General features: G+C 41.8%; 1 protein-coding gene across 3 annotated transcripts in view; it reads right to left on the reverse strand.

Annotated features, from left to right (window-relative positions):
* LOC117440395 (kelch-like protein 29) overlaps positions 1-17,947 on the reverse strand; it is a 220,478-nt gene that overhangs the window by 1,620 nt on the left and 200,911 nt on the right. For all 3 annotated transcript variants that reach the window (XM_034076733.1, XM_034076731.1, XM_034076732.1), the window contains 2 exons: positions 15,902-16,095; positions 2,152-2,296 (listed from right to left, as the gene is read on the reverse strand). In XM_034076733.1, the coding sequence (XP_033932624.1) occupies positions 2,152-2,296; positions 15,902-16,095 (339 nt within the window). The remainder of the gene's footprint in view (positions 1-2,151; positions 2,297-15,901; positions 16,096-17,947) is intronic.

Below are 17,947 nucleotides of genomic sequence, written 5' to 3' on the forward strand. Positions count from 1 at the left end.
GGAGTTTGTTATCAATTAAAACACAGGCTCTCTGTCCAGTGTTAGTGCTAAGCTGATGTGCTGCATTCTTTCACAGAACACACAAAAACAGCTTCTTGTGTGACTTTCAAGATTTGTATTAATTCAAAGAGATAGATTGTAGATGATCGAAGTGTTTTTGAAACCATTCATGGTCAGTATGTTGGTATTGAATCCATTCTTTTTCTCATTGGTAGGAGCCCGGTAGAATCTGGTGTAAGCAGTTTTTATTTCTCATCATATCTTCGAGCATATTTGAATTCAAGTGGTGTGAGAGAAAACTAGACTGTGTCAAACGTTAGAAACGTTATACACTGAGAGGAGAATTTGGCCAATTACAGCCTGGTTCAACGATGGAATATCCTGCAGGAAAGGTTGCTATACCAGCATGGCAACAACTTCCTTGAATGCAAAGCAACCATAAAGAGAAACATCCTAACCTCTTCCAGAAAACTGCCTCCCGTGGGGTAACATGTCAATTACAAAACATACTGCCTACCCCAGCTCTAACGGTTCCCTCTCTTACATCTGTATGCAGCTTATGCAGACCCAACATGTCCTACTGCTGCTGCTTCCTATTAAAAGCCCTCACTGTTAGGAACAATTAATAGCGAGAGATAATCAGTGTCGGGGAGATAAGTAGGTGAACGCAAGTGTGAGCTAATTTGGCGGTGATATGAGATATCTGTGACTCAGCACGCAGGGATATTGCTCTGATTGTTAATCGTGATGAGACAAACAAAGCCAGACAGGAGACAACACATCCACAAACACGCCGATTGTAGAGCTGCGTTTCATTTTGTTTGACATCACTTACGCTTGCTCACAAATTGCCCAACAAGGATACTTTGTAAGGTAGAGGGGGGGGGGGGGGGGGAACGTAACATTCCCTCTTGAGGGCGAGAGAAGAAGAAAAAAAAACTAATGAAAAAGCAAATATTTCCTCAAATGTAGATGGGAGAAACAGAAACAGGAGTTTGTGTGCGGAGAGGATTACAAGTTGTGCTGTAAGCTGATTAGGGCTTTGTGCTCCTATTGGGGTTTGGAACGATCTGCATTTACATAAGGTGCACGCTCAAATACACACAGAGCCAGCAGCTTGCCGTCCTACGGCACACTGCTCGGGAGGAAACAGATTATTACATAAAGCCTAAATCTACTCAGAGAGGAAGCACAGCTGATCCCAAAATGGAGAGAGAGCGCAGGGGCAAAGCCGAGAGCTGCTCTTCCTGATAAACAGAGGGGAGGGAGGGAGGGAGGGGAGGGAGGGAGGGGGGGCCTGCGGAGGGAGGACATCGGCTCTCCTGCACGGTGACCTGCTGGACTTCATCTCACGTGCAGATGGTCTCCGAGTCTCTGTGTGCGTTGCTTCCCCTGCTCCTCCTCTCCTGTCAGACCAGCTGCCTGGCGTGTGCTGCTTATCAATGACTCTGACAATGTGATTGATGTTACACATTCTGCACATACGATCACCGCCTCTAATTGCTTCCCGAATGAGTTTTTTGTGCGTGCTTCTCTTTCTCTGCAGGAAAAGAGAAAAACCTCTCATAAAGCAGTGGGTTCATTATCCAGCAAACTGCACAGCTCAGTGGCTCGAGCTGACTGGGATACCGTCGTTCCTGTTCATTTATCTCCCTTTAGAAGCCACAAGTGGTGTGAAGGTTACAGGTGTGGTGTTCACGTCTTAGCTTGACTGGAAATCAGGATCAAACTGAGCGATTCACTGCTTTGAAAGAATGTTGATTACATCTAGCAGAGCTTCTGATATTTGATGTGAATTGTTACAAAGGCTTTACCTTTCAAGCAATTTTGAAAATCAAGACCATCAAGTTAAAGCCATGATTCTGCCACGGAAAAGATTAACTACCAAAACAACTCATTGAAAACTGTCAGCCCACGACTGGTTGTTCAGTTTTTAATGAACTTCCTTAAAAACATCTTCCCCGTGCAGCCGCTAACCTGCGCTCCCACACAAAGACTGCTAGATAACTGACGAAGTTGAGTCTTATATATTTTTGAGGCTGTGTGTTTTTGAAGCTTCAACAAATGCTTTGGGCTTTTGAAAACATGGTTACAGTTCCACGCTGGGGGGTTTAAGTTAGATGTGGCGCAGCTTCGTTAATAATATCTCACCTGCAGAACTGCCTGGAGTGGTTCATGTTGGGCCCGGCCTTGATGTTGCCTTTGTCTGGATCATAGATAGTGGTGGCTCGGGCGTAGGCTCCTCCCAGGATGAATATAAAACCGTTTAGACTCACTGCAGGGGCGTATTTGTTATCTAAAGATACGAGAGGAAGAGGAGAGCGAGCGAGAGGAAGAGGAGAGCGAGAGAAGGGAGGAAGAGGAGAGCGAGAGAAGGGGGGAAGAAGAAGGAGAGATTTAAACAAAAAACAGCTATTGTTTGAAATTCATTCTCACATGCAGCGGCAATTTCCATTCAGTATAATGGCATCAATTTGTTTTCCTCTCCTCGGGCCGCATGCAAAAATCATCATCAACATTCTCCTTATCACTTTACAGATGTGCCATTTCCAAGATTGCTTTGGTTAAAAAAAGGAAATAGGCAATGAATGGCCGACCTGTGAAAAAGCGGAGTTCATAAATCACTGCGGCTTTATTGGGTTCCGCTCCAAAACATGTTTGGGCTTGGCAGCGATATAAAAGAGTTACCTAAGTCCCAATAATTCACAATTGCATTACGCCCTCTGGCAGATCCATACATTTACCGGAGGATGAAATTGAGAAAAACATAGTGCACACATTATGGGCGATACATGAGTGAACAGGTGGGATACTGCATACTGTGCATACTGTATAATTCAATCTGATACTGTATACAACGAGGAGGAAAACAGAGGCGTCCAAGCAGCACCGCAGAAGAATTATAGATGATAAGGAAACAAAAAGAAACCGTGGTTTGTGTGGGAAGAGGAAGTGTGTTTCAAAGTCGGAGACATTTCTCTTGAGCAGACTGCAGCTGGCCAATTTACAAGCAGCATGAATAATACACAGACACTTAGCCGAGAGCCTCCTCAGTGTTCTGCCACAACGGACACACATCGCTCATCAGGAGGAGGGACGCCTGACGCCTTAATAAGGCCGGCGGAGACCCTCAAAGCTGCTCTGGTGTTGTCCGACCGCCTCGCCTTCTCTCCGCCCCGCTGCTGAAAGGAGGCGGCCATGTTTAATTGGCAGGTCATCTCTGGAGGCGAGAGGCGCTTCAGAAGCTGACATGCTGACAGAAATCACTGCTTTGTGTTTTAGGCTACCCCATAATGTTCTGTAAAGCAAGACTAGGGGCCAGACGCATAGACTAATGCTGAAATATAAAGCTAGACATCCACGCAGCTTATTTCCCCTCAGTACTCTCTAAATGGATTTAGAAACAATCCTAAACATCCGGGTGTGTATTGATATTTGGGACAGCTTCACCACTCATTAGAGCGGGCTGTCAATAAAAAGAACGACAACGGATTTCCCCCGATGGTGTCGCATCAACGAGATCCACGAGCAGTGCCCGAAACAGCCGTCACTATGCAGCTACTTATAGAGCCCATAGCACAAATTCATCATAAAGCATAACGGCAGTAATATCTCAATTATTCATTTAAATGTCATACAGAGGATCGATGATTCATTTACAAAGCTCAATTTCAAACAGACCACAAAGTGCTTCGCAACTCACGAGCAAATGAAAAGATCGTTAACACACACAATGTTAATTTAAAAAAGAAATAAAACCCATCACCCTTTCGTGATTTACAACCACGTTAAGAAATGCGCATTTCATTGACATTTCACTTTCAACCGATAGATAGACACTTGGTAAACACACATTATTTTACACTCTAAGGTTTCCTTTCTCATATGTATTCATACGTATACTTAGTAAGGAACTCTACTGCACATAATGCCTCGAAATATGACTTCTTTTCACAATAAAAAGGAAATGTGGTGCACTTCCTTTGTATATTGGACCAGATATCTGTGCCAATGTGAAGTAAACCCATGTCTTGGTTTTGCTATGTTTGTGTTATTGATGTAAAAGAGGTTTTTGTGTGGGACTATAAATGATTTGTGTGTGTATGTGTTGTTTATACATCGGTCTACAGCCACACAAATGCTACAATTGTAACACACGGATGCTTAGCAAGTGTCTATGTTACCAGCCTCCCTCTTTCTGTAGAGCGAAGATTGCTAACATTTAGGAACGAGCAATACATAAGAGCACAACCGAGGGTAATATATTCCCCAGGGAACATGCCTCACAATGTCATGGTCACACTTATTACACACATTATACGGTGTTATTTGGGCATCAGAGTCAACTATGCTGCATGCATCATGCTTGATGACTACATTCAAACACAGATCATGCTTTCTGATGCACTACATGAACAGTCAAACATTATAAATGTGACTAATGTATTCTACTGCAGGGCGTATGGATGCTTCCCACTAGTTATACACTGGAGGTTGACTGATAAAGCTGTGAATACATTATGACAGCGGATACACACATGACTTTCTCTTGGAACAACATCACACTGGACATTTATATATTCAGTTTCATATTTGATATTCCATCTGTCACATACTTATGTATATATATATATATAATACCTTGCTTTATATCTTGTTATTGGTAATTTGTAAATCAACATGTCTTGTTATATTTCCTGTCTTCATTTGTATTGTACAATGCCATGTCTGTGTATGCTGCTGCAACACACACATTTCCCACATTGGGATCAATAAAGTTCTATCTCTTATGACTTTGAGTATGCTACTGTATACTGAGAATATATAATATAAATATATATAATAGATTCATCAATATGTACTTAATTGAATTGACACATGCAAAAACAACTTATGTTACTGCATTGACTATTATGATTGTTAGGATGCGAAAAGGTAGTAATTATTAATGTATTACCAACCTCTAGTTTATAACCAGTCCATAAGACACTTAGAATGCATGTGTGTGACTGTTGGTATACCCTCTGGAACTCCCTTCCACAACACATCAGAGACGGCACCGACCCCCCCACCTTCAAAACACTGACCAAAACACACCTCTTCAGACTGGCTTTTAATATGTGAATTATATTGTGTTGCTGTTTTTATATTTGTATTCTATTATATCTCGTTTTATCACCACTGTAAAGCATCTTTGAGCACCTGAAAAAGCGCTTGGAAATGAAATGTATTATTATTATTATGTTTATGGTGCATTCATGAAGCATCATAATTCGAGATCAATACCCTCATAATGCACTGTAGATGCCGGCTTGGAAGTAAGTGTGTTGCTATCCATGCTGCTTTCATGGCTGAATACAAAATCCCACTTAACGGCAGCCTCTAAATGATTTCACGCCGTTGTTTCATGTCTTACATGACCACGGCACAGTCATTTACGCACAGTGAAATCCAATCTGAAATTCCGCCGCAGCCATCTGAGGCATCAGCTTCAATTTCAGCCCCTTGACAGACAAGTTGCCACTGATTGGTCCTCCTCACATTCTGCCCAACGTGTTTATTTTCTTCTTTTACCTTTTCCATCTCATTGATATGCAGCTGCCAGTCGCTCATAGTGCGTGTGTGTGTGTGTGTGTGTGTGTGTGTGTGTGTGTGTGTGTGTGTGTATGTGTCAGCATATACGTGTGTACATGATGTTTTGTGTTAGGTCCCATAAACACAGAACACTTATTTCTCTCCGCTCGGCGCCTTAGGCAGAATATTAACAGGATGCTCTCAAAGGAAAAACCTTTTTCTCTTTCCCCCACAGAAACTTTCACCATCGCTACCTGCTTGTCTACCGAGGACACGCAGTAAGTATCTGGTTTGAGTGCTTGGAGAATGTTCTCCAGCCTCAAAGGACTGCTGTTGAGGTTCAGCATCTCCCCGACGCTCAGCTCCTGCGTTCGTCCCCTGGCCTACGCCGCAGAGAACATGCTGCTGGGGCCTAAACGGCACCGAGCTACAGTAAACAGGGCACACGTTTAGACAAACCCTGCTATTCTCGGAGACACAGAGACTTTTGTCTGGTTTCAAAGATCTGATGTTAGAAAACACTGGGCAAAGAATTCACAACTGACCACATTCTACATAAAACATGAACAAAGGGAAGGGAGGGGCAGACAGCAACACAAGGCTTTAACACGGCAGAGCTGATAGAAGTACAGACGTGCCTGCAGGGCAGCAGGGCTGACGTAGCCTCTCGCACTGCGATAAAACAGCTTAGTCACCGAATCTGGGACCCCTCGGGCAGAGGTCAAGTGAAGACGCACACACACACAAACACGGCTATGATGACACTTGAGGTTGCTGTCGGAACAACAACCTTTCTGTTGCCATACTGTACATCCATTAAATGAAAGGTTGGGTTCTTTAATGTGTCATGTCTAAACATGTACTCATATTTATTCTGAGTCTTTATGAGAGGATCAATAACTGTCTAAGATGTATTCATATTTGTCCTGTCTGAAGTGTCGGTTTTATTCGGTCTATATCATTACCAGCTTTAAAGGGTATTACATTTATATTCCACTGTTTATATCACTTGTTTGCACTTCTGGTTAGATGCACACTACAGTAATTGTACTTTGTGCATACCATAAAGTTGAATATAATGTAACCTGTAATGTAATTGGTCTTTTCTTTCTAATATTTCTGACCAATTTTACTATGATTTTCTTTGGAATATTTTGTATTCACTACACTATTAAGTTAATTTATGTTAAGTTGTATTTTTCTTACTAAACGATGACTTTGTTTCGACATATAATACCGTTTCATAGACATGATTCTGAATTTGGCCTGCTATACTCGCGCTCTGGACATGTGTTACCGATGCAGCATCATCAGTTTCTCTGGTTTCACTATTCATAGGTCTGGGTTTGAGTAAAACACATTTTTATTCTATAAACTACTGACTACATTTCCCCGTGTTGGATTTCAACAGACACTGGAATGGAATGGTGGCCAAACATGTAGAGATTGAGATTTAAGAACAATTTGGAGTAGTCTCTTAATGTTTCCAGAGCTGTACGTTATATTTTCAGAATTTGTCAACATAATAATTACGATGTTTTTTTTCTCAAATCTATGCTGTTTTTTCTCATATTTTTAAAGACTAAATTATGTATTTTTCTAACTTGTTGACTTACTATATTATATATATGTTTTAATCACATTTTCAACATTCTATACTACTGTATGCACTTTTCTCATATTTTTGACATAATGTGCAACTTTTTCGACGTGCTATACTATGCCGTTTTTTCTTATTTTTCCAACATACTATTATTATGCAATTTTTTCTTATATTTTCATCATAATATAATTGCAATTTTTCTCATATTTAATTAACTTTTTTCCAAATGTATTTCCGACATACTATACTACAGTATGCAGTTCTTTATCATATTTCCGATATACTATACTATTTCGTTTTTTAAAACTTTTTTGACATACTATACTATTTGCAATTTTCTTATAAATGTCGTAATATTTCCGATATACAATTTCGTTTCTGATATTTTTGACAAACTATATACTATTTTTTTTTTTTTACATACTATACGATTCATTTTACCAACAGGGAGCCACTTTCACCAAGTCCTTCAACAATGGCGTGTTGCAAAGCCGAAGTGACTTGTGCCAAACGTGAAGTGAAAACATCTCTCCAACTGACTGGTGTCATTCTGTTAGTTTAGGAAGCGCTTGATTTGATATGCAGATGCATTTTCTATGCACTGAGCACACATTTCAATGTTCTGTAAAGATATTCAGTGTTGAAGATGTGCAAGGCTGCTGATGAAAGAGCTCCGGCTAACATGCTGGACAGTCCCGGGCCAATTTAACCCCTGATCTTTTCCCATCTGGATCCTGCATCACAGCAGATATCTGATTGAATAAAGCTGAACACTACCGCAGAGATAACACGACCACAAATATATCACACAATTACAATACTACACTGTAGAGATCCAGATAAGACTACAAACGGCAGTCGTCAACACAGAGCACAACAGAGACATGTTAATGTGCAGTCAGTCATCGGCGGCGGAAGAACAATAAACAAGGAATACACGAGTCATTCTCCTCAGGAAGATGGAGGCTCGTGCTGGGTGTCCTCTCCTGCGCCCCACCAGAGAGCGCATGGGAGATGGAGGAAATAGGACAAAGAAGCCTCAGTTCCTGATGCCAGACGCTTAGATAAGATTGCGACAAGGTAATTGGAGCAGCAGAAACTTTTTCCTTTATCACACAACGTCCTTTTATTCGGTGTGAGGAGAATAAGAGCAGCCTTTGAAATGATGGGCCAAAAACCGCAGAGAGAGCGAAAGTGGATGATGTGCTTTAATTAAGTATGATAGGGAACAATTGCAGGGGGGGTGTAGCTATGGAAACACTCCATATTTTCCACGTCTCACGCTCAGTCACGCTCACCTCGTACATGCTCCACCTCCATAATGGCACTCTCAACCTGCCGTGCCCATTGGGCTGACACGTCATTTGCGCGAGCAGTTGTTCTGCTGTCAATTTCCCGATAGAGCAGTCTGGGCGCGGCGCCTCTGCTCTCAGGTCCCTGGCGTCCACCAGTCGATGGAGACCCGTCTGTCAGCAGGGGATGAACGCTGGCTGAATACTGGAGGGGGCCTTGGAGAGGAAGTACAGTGTGTGCTTCACTCTGAATGTGCCTGAGAGGATGTGTGATAGCAAGGGATTATTAAAACATGTGGTACCCAAAATATAAAAAATATTTTCTCACTTACCCTGGAGGGTTTGTATCTACGCAGATAGTTTTTAAAGTCCCCGGAAACTTTTTTCAAATTAGGCTGGTGATGAAGTAAAGCATACTTTTGTAATTGTAATTTTTGTATACATCTGTCTAATATTTTGATTGGTTTAAAGTGGGTAGGTCTTAATTATTCAGTTTTATAGTGTGCATATTTATACATTATTAAAATAAAAAGTATTATAATTTAATGAACAGTATATCATTTCACATTCTGTCATAACATTCCATTGTACATGTTCATTTATTATTGCATTACACTGACTTGCACTATTGTAATTGCCCTATTTTATTTATTTATTTATTTGAATGTCTTAAGTATATTGTATTGTTGGAAGAGCCTGGGCATGAACATGTTTATTGCATTAACTAGGCTGTAACCGTTATGCATATGAAAACAAAGCCTTTGAATCTTTCATTTCGAAAACGTATTCTCTTCCATAACATTCATTTAAAACCATTTGAATGTGACTGTTGGTGAGGTGCTTAGTTACTGTCAATCACACCTAAAGAACCCACACAGACCTAAAGAACCCACACAGACCTAAAGAACCCACACAGACCTAAAGAACCCACACAGACCTAAAGAACCCACACAGACCTAAAGAACCCACACAGACCTAAATAACCCACACAGACCTAAAGAACCCACACACTGGATAGGAGAGTCAAATAAAAGCTAAACTTTGATATTGCTCATTTATTTTTCATAAATATGTGATGTCATGGAGAAATATTGGAGGGTTCTCTTTGGCTTTAATATCTGCTTTCGCCATGATATTATGGAATTAAAAAAAAATAATAATCGCCAAGATCTCCTCATTCATTATTCAGTATTGTGGAATACATGCCCTTTACAGAATACGTTGTGAACACTTTTTGTAGGGGCCTTTTTCTTTAGTAGACATTAATTAATAAAAGGACAAAAGCCCAGAAAGGGCTCACATCCCTTATGACTTTTAAGACAAAGACTAAGTGTCTCCTACAGCTATGCTGAAGGCCCTGTCGTACTGTACATAGACTCAGATTTAGGGTTGCAAAGGGGCGGAACATTTCCGGAAAGTTTCCATGGGAAGTTAAGCTGGGGAATTTTGGAAATATTCGATGCAAAATTAAATAAAAAACATGACATTTCAACAGATTTATTTTTACATTTTTTAAGTAGAACAGAACAAGTTTTAATTATTTGATTGAACAATTATTTGTTTCATTGAAGAATGAAAACAGGAATGTTGAGTTAAATATTACTCATCTCCCCCAACCCCACTCATTAAAAAATGAACAAAAATGCGCCCCCCATCCAAAAATCCCCACAAAGTCCCATTCAAAATGTTAAATGAAAAGATGTGGCTTCATTTGTCTTGTGCTTTGGGCTCAAAAGTGTGATCCAGTCTTCTCAAAATCATCTGTGCATGTGATGGAGGAATGCACAGTGCCTGTAGGGGGTGTGGTCTCAATAGCCATGCAGGTTTGCTTTCACTAACTGTACGGAGGCTCAGTCACTGGTACATTTTTATATACAAAGCCATGTTAGGGAAACTTCCATCTTATATCTGCTCCCTGATCTCACGGCGAATTGTAAGTGGCTACTGCCTGAGATCGAATGCTGTGGTTTTATTAAATGTGCAAACTGCTAGGACTGTCTTAGGGAAGACAGCTTTTAGATGCGCAGCTCCTCTGTCTTGGAATAGTCTGCAAATTAAATGGAAACTGAACAATCTGGTGCCACTAAATGTTTTTAAAGCTCGGTTGGATGCTAGTCAATCGGAAGCTATTGGTACCTGCTTATGTGGATAATTATGTAAATGATGCTGTATGATGTCCTTTTGTTGTTCTGTTTATGCTTTTATGTTTCATGTGGAACTACTTGAGCAGGTCTCCCTTGGAAAAGAGATTAATAATCTCAATGGGATTTATCTGTATAAATAAAAGTTTGAAATGAAATGAAAGCAGTGTGCTATGGCATGGATATTCAAGTGTACTTGAATGGCATCTGTTTGTTTTAGTCAAGATTATGCTAAAATATACTTTGCCCAACTATATTTAAGTTCCCTATGAAGAGTCAACCTTCAATTTATAAAATTCCCAGTTTATTCCCATGGAAAGTTTCCATCTTTGAAAAATCGCGGAATTTTGCAACCCTACTCAGATTACTCAGCATTTAGGTGAGCTATTTAGCCCCTTTTATTATTTTGTGTTTTTAAGTATTTGGTTATAACCTTAAAGGAAAGGTATGCTCATGACACTCATTTTTAAATAATTATCATCCGATAAAACAGACCAGTCTTTGCCAGTCTCTTTTTTTTTTTTTTAATCCGATGACATTATCAGTGATTTTAAACTGATTATATACCGAAATAACATCAACACTGTGGGCGCCGCCATTTTCCGGACGTGACGTAAACCATGCGTTTGGTTTTCGAAGACACGTTGATCTCCATGTTATTTACTGTAGTTTCTCTCTTGAAATATGCCTCACTGTATCGCGAAATATTGCCACAATTCTGATAGGAACAATCCACGGAATGCTTAGTTCCATCTGTTGCCAAAAGGTAAGCGTAAGAAGTACATTCAGAGGCAGTGGCTAGCGAAATGTGGCCGGCCCGAACCGAAAGATTCACAGGCTCATGTATGCAGCGAACATTTCAAATTTCCGGACGACTACTCTGAGAGTATGATGAAACATAACATGGGATTTATGGAACAACCATTACTCAATGGAGATGCAGTACCATCGGTCTTTCTGGTGTCATCACCGACCAGGACACCAGTTCGGCCAGTTGAGAAATCGCCCTCTGCAAGTGTGAAGCGACGGAGGAGCAGAAGTAGTCCTCGGAGTCAGAATAAGGTATGTTATAGCGCATTTCCATTGCAGCGGCTAGTCCCGTTTTAACGTCCTTTAGCGTCCAGGCCAGGACCGTTTTTGGTGACCTTTCCATATAGCGTAGTACCGGCTAGTGTATTTTCCCCCAGTTTTTTCCGGCCCCATAAAATCGTGATTCTATGGCCAGGGACAACGAAGCTGAGTATGCTAAACTAGAGAGGGAATCGCTAGCAAGGGTGGTACTACATGCATACATATAGTATCTTATATCATCTTCCTATTATACACACATGCACTTCCAAACATTTGGACTACCTATGTTGCAAATGTATTATCTTTTCAATTTACACACGGCATCTATTGCACGTCTGTCCGTCCTGGGAGAGGGATCCCTCCTCTGCTGCTCTCCCTGAGGTTTCTCCCATGTTCCCTTTAAACTGTGGGTTTTCTCCGGAAGTTATTCCTTGTACGATGTGAGGGTCTAAGGACAGAGGGTGTCGTATTGTCATACTGATATGTATGGTTGAATTCCCCCATCCAATCTCTTCACATTGGTCAAAACTTCTTCCTCTGCTGACGAGTCCGAACTCAATACTCCGCCATGTTTCCGTGTGTTGACAAAGTGAACGCATGGATGACGTCACGACCATCACGTGACTACTGAAAATGGCAAACATGGCGGCGGCCAGACGGAATATACAGGTCTTGATAAAAAAAGAGCTATAAAATCATTATTTACCGGGGAATATCGCTGATTCCTTCAGGATATGGTTTAAACATAACGTTTCACTAAATACTGAAGTTTTGATTAATTATCTAATGAGTGGACCATTCCTTTAAGTATTGAACAAATTGAAATTGAGTTCTGATGCCTAGAAGATAGGTAAAAAGCAAGTGCATCACAATAAGTTATTTAAATGTATGCTGAGAGGAACTTGGATGTTGTGGTGGAGCATATTAATCCCCCCCAAAAATGCTCACTGAACCGCAATCAAACGCAAATCTTTTAATACGTTTGACAAGATAAAGATCAAAAGACTTTGAAATCGTTTTTAAAAGAAGACGTACATTGATATTGAAGTGTTGACTCTGAAATGTAACTGGCATGAAAAACTTCATATCCGAATAATAAGAGAACATGTCCTCGCTCCTCACAGCTAGACAGGGTGTCGCAGTCTGAGAGGCATGGCTGGATCACCCAGGATTATGGATTTTTCAAGAAATGTCATTTTTCAATGCAGTTCCTTTCACCTCCATTGAGCTGAGGTGTAGGCAGAAATCTCAGAGAGAGACATCGTGAAACCTTGGCATTGAGGTTGTTTTGTTGAACTGACCTTTTAAGGAAGGCAAGGAGGTTTCATAAATGGTTGACTGCATGTGTGGGGGCTCCATTACCATCCCATGTGTCAGAACATATACTGCTCAGCTGATATTGAAGACAAAGGAGGATGCATAGACACCACGCATCTCCATGGACTTTTTCAGGAGACTATTTTTGGCACAAGGGATATTATTTTTCACTCTGCGAGAGATGGGAAGTCAGTCCTGATAAGTGTTTGTGAAACCCATTTGCAGTTCATGCGGGAGATGGTCCATGCAGAGGGAAAACACATACGCACACACACTCGCAGAAAACGCACACAGCTGTATTTGTGTCAGTCGATAAGACAGTGCTGGGAGACCGCGAGAGACCGTGGGGGGGGGGAGGCGTACGGAGGGGGAGGCTGTGAGACAGGAGGAAGGGGGGGCGAGAGAGAGGGGAGATGAGCAGGCAGATTAGAGAGGCAGAGCGATGGGGGGAGGCAGAGGGTTGATCGAGAAGCGCTCCCCACCGGCTCACTAAAATCATCGCCGGCCCAATTTCACAGGAAGCACTAAACCTGTCCATTATCCCCGGCTCGCTGGCTGTCAGACACGGGCTCATCTACACCCTGACAGATGACGGTCTGTCTGTCTGTCCTTAACACACATACTAATAGACACACAGAATGCGTGCACGCACACAGAGTAACCTCCCGGCGCGTTACATAATTCATGCGCTGTGTACCTGTGCCCCTGGGGGAAGTATAGTTGATATGAGGTAAGTAGAGGCTGCGTCCATGTGTGTGTTACTCGACAGACTTTGCTCTCATTCCTCCTCTGCCAGCTTCTCTTCCTGCCCAGTAATACCATTCAGCCCTCGCCCCAAACACCAGCGTTACAGCATCTGAATTACGCTCGCAGTAGTGCGTCTCTGAAAAGGCTCTAATAACAGAGAGGGAGGAACTGGGCATCAGTGCTGATGGAAGTGCCGCTGCTCCAGTGCTTTAATGATCCACTGTGTCAGGACACAGTTGAATTCAAATACATTTATGACCCAATGTTTCTCCTCTAAGCCAGAATTAACTGCAGCAACAGTACGCCGCCATTTGAGCCGCATCTGGACAGCTCTACCCCGAGAGATTACGTACTTTGCCAACATTTTAAATGGGATGAACTGGCATGAAATAGATCATTTCAATCTTTTTTGAAAATGTATCAAAATGTACTTAAACATAGATGCGTTTGCTTCAAAGTAGTAATTCCAGGCAGCTGCAGCTTTAAATTGATTTGTCTTGACATTTGGGGAAATTGGCAGAGTGAAAGTACTGAAGAAGACTGATACCAGGATCATACAGTATGTGGCCATTAAGTGCAAGGCTAGCATTATCTCATTTTAGCATAGGTTATATTTCTTTGTTAACTTGGTGGAAAAAACTAAGCCAAAAATGACAATTTGATTTGAAGGAACATTTAGTGGCTAAAGCTCCTAACCAGGACATAGTTGAGCCCCCCCCCTGTAAAATATGTTAGTGCAGATTAAATGTACAAGATATAACATGTTATTAACAAAGCCTTAGAGTGGCTATGTCCTCATATATCTATCGACAGACAGCAGGGGTATCAATCTAACTCTACAAAAGAAAGCATTTTTGTGGGATAGGTTTACACTCCATGTGTGATGTGTGGTGTGTGTCAGTGTGTAACAGTGTCGTCCAGAACCAAATGTTAAACGGAAAGACTCACAGGATGTGTTCAAATCAATAGCAATCATCCCTGCGGCACTGCACCTTTCAAAAAAACATATTTTAAAAACCCCGCCTGTTGATAAGATCTTTGCAGCGGGAACACATCTGTCAGTGTTTTGATTCACGCAGGGTCGTACCACTTGTGTTTTTCCTATTACCTTGGAGTTAAGGCAGCTTACTTTAAGAGTTTCTTCTGATGCTGCATCCTTTACAAGGACCCTGGTGGCTCTGACTGGAACGTGGCTGCAGGTTTTTGCGGTGAATAACTACAGAGAGGTCCAAAACATTGCAGCAACCTATGGTCTTCTCATTACACTGATAGAGCAATAACAAGTGAATAATGTTAAACACAGAGTAGGAAGGAAATAATGATAAGAAGAAAACAACTAGGATGGAAAAAGGTCACTCTGACCAACGAATGATCTGTTTCCTGAGTGTGGGTCAACAATCGACATGAATAAACTAACATTCTAACAACACTCACATCTCATTTGTAGAGGTTTTACCACCGTTAATGTTCTTAAAGGCTGGCTTTTATCTTCACCTTAACACACAGGAGATATTGATATATATATATACCAATATATCAAACGAACAAGCATGTCAACGTGGGATGTCACGTCATGTGTTTTTAAGGTACAAAGTGGAGTAGAAGCCCCAAATAAAGGATTCAGCCTCAAGTCATCAACCGCTTTTTCTTCAAATGGCCATCGGTATTTTATAGGTTTGACAGGAAAAGGGAAGACATTCAAGTGGGCAGATTTGTGAAAACACTGTTGCTAGGCAACCATGGGAACCATAATGGAGGCCCAACGACTCTCTAACAAGATAGTCAATGACCAAGGATTAGAGGAAAGCATACATATAAATGAGAACAGTAATAATGCAATGTGTGCCTTTTTCAGTGTTACATTACTAATAAAAAGCAGACATTAATATTCATAGGTTTTCTTCTGCTGGTGTGTGGTGAATTCCCTTTAAATAGGGAAAATGCAGAGGCATAATAAGGAAAGAGAAACCACGCATTTGGGAATATCAACTTGGTCGCCTGGTTTAAAAGGAAGCAACAGTTATGGTATCACACAAAAGGTGATGGCAAAAATGGCAACACGTCCCCTGAGGACATGTCTGCACTGTGTTGAAGCTCGTGTGCGAAAGAAACCACATCCATAGATAAAGAACCATGGGTGGTGTCCCCTGCCTTACCTATCATGGGGGATTCAATGAAGCTCCAGGTGTTGCTCTGCGGTACGTAGGACTGCAGGACCCCCGCCGAGCGCCCGGCCTCGTTCACTCCTCCAAACACGTAGACCTTCCCTCCGCACACCGTGGCTGCTGCAGAGTAGACCGGCTTCGGCAGAGGAGAAACTGTCTCCCACTGGTTGGTGATGGTGTCGTACCTGGAGTGAAAGAAAAAGAGAATTCCAGTTTTTGTTAGACCAACATTGTCATTTCAATGTTGGTCTATGCATACAAATTAAAAACCACAGCGCGAAATAAACCGGAAGCAAAAGCCGGTTAAGGTTTGAACCTCACCCCGGTTCCATTAAACAGATCCACGATGGGGAGCTTCTAAATGATCTGAACTCTAATGATTCATAAGCTATTCTAACACACACTCAGTCATTTACATCCACACAAACATCGATAGTGTACAGAAACTACAGATTTAAAAGTTCCCACTGCTCTGAAATGGCTGTGAAACTCATTTTGGCTGCGGGGCTGACAGATATAATTAGCAGAAGGCCTACATCACCAGGGAAGATGAAAAAGACCAACCATTACGTACAATGACAGCAATTAAAGCAATTACACAAAGCAACATATGTTGGGAGCTACAAACCATTAGTCTCTCGAGTTGGGCTGTGTGTCAGCGCCGAGCTTTGGACCTTTCTCTCTGAGCCCTCTTTGGCAGAGCCTTTCGCGGCGAGCCTAGAACTCAGCCGACCCAAACCGCCACAAACAGATGAAAGGGCCTGACATAATGGGCTGCATCACAACAAGACACCGGCTTATGCCACTGTGCCCTTGTTAGAGGTTGAATGTGTTTTTATGTATATTTACTACATTTGAATATGTGTTTGGTGTGTGTGTGTATTTAGAGTCGTGTTTGTAAGTGTGTTTTTGCCCCATGGCTCCATTAGCGTAGCGTGTTAGCAGTGGAGTCCTGTGTCCATGGGCCACTGATCAAAGCAGCAGCTCTGACAGCCTTCCAGCTTGAAAAGGCCTCATTAAAGAGCCGCACACATACGGGATCTGTGATTAAAACATTCATTCAAACTAAAGCAAACCTTTCTTAATAAATGTTGCGTCTCGATATAAAATAAAAACACCTTTAGATAAAAACGGTAGCCAATGTCCCCCAGGAAAACCAACCTCACAATCAAACGCTTACTGCTCAAAAAAAGTAGATTCCCATTCTTTCACTTGAAAGCAATTTAAGGCTTCATTGGAAGCAATGCGTCATCGGGCGTTTTGTGCAGTTTTAGGGATGTACTCGTCCAAGGCTCCCAGGTGTGCAAAGATTTGTTCTGGCTATGGATGCTTTACTGTAGCGATTTCAAAAGATGCCCGGAAGCTCTGTTTGCCTCTACCTTCCTGTGAGAAGGCCGTTGGATAGGAGAGTGAGTGAAATAGCCCTTGGGGAAATTCTCTTTTGGGGTTCTGATAATGTTTCTGGCAACACCCGCTGAGGGGATGGATTTAAAATCGACTGGCAGTCTGATAAAGTGGCGGCACAAGACACTCTGGGAGAGGTGGAGTCGAAACACTCCAGAGTGCCAATTAGCACTGTTTAAACAAGGACACACACCCACAGAAACACACGTACACACACGAGCATCAGGTTGAGTAACTGGGCCCTGCTGAGATAGAAGGACTAACACGTGCCTCATTCTCTGGCAGATGTAATTACCCCTTGGACCACTTCGGGGGAGGTTCATACATTTAAGGGTCAGACACTGCTGAGTGAAGCTGATTAGGGGATGGGAACAAAAAACCAATAAGACTACTGCAAGTCGCTGGTCTGGATGATGACAAAATAACTTAAAACCACAATTCACATTCTTACTGTTAAAGTTAGTTAGGAATTCTGAAAGATGTATTGTTGTGATGTTTATTTTGGACTATTCTAACATTAGAACATGCTACCAGACAGCAAGCATCTAGCTACACCTGCCACTTAAAGTGGCCAAGCCCCTTAATAATGCTTACTTAAAGGCTTTGAAAATAGTATTCAAATAGTAAACTAAC

Source organism: Pseudochaenichthys georgianus, chromosome 24 (assembly GCF_902827115.2).
Source record: "Pseudochaenichthys georgianus chromosome 24, fPseGeo1.2, whole genome shotgun sequence".
NCBI lineage: Eukaryota > Metazoa > Chordata > Actinopteri > Perciformes > Channichthyidae > Pseudochaenichthys > Pseudochaenichthys georgianus.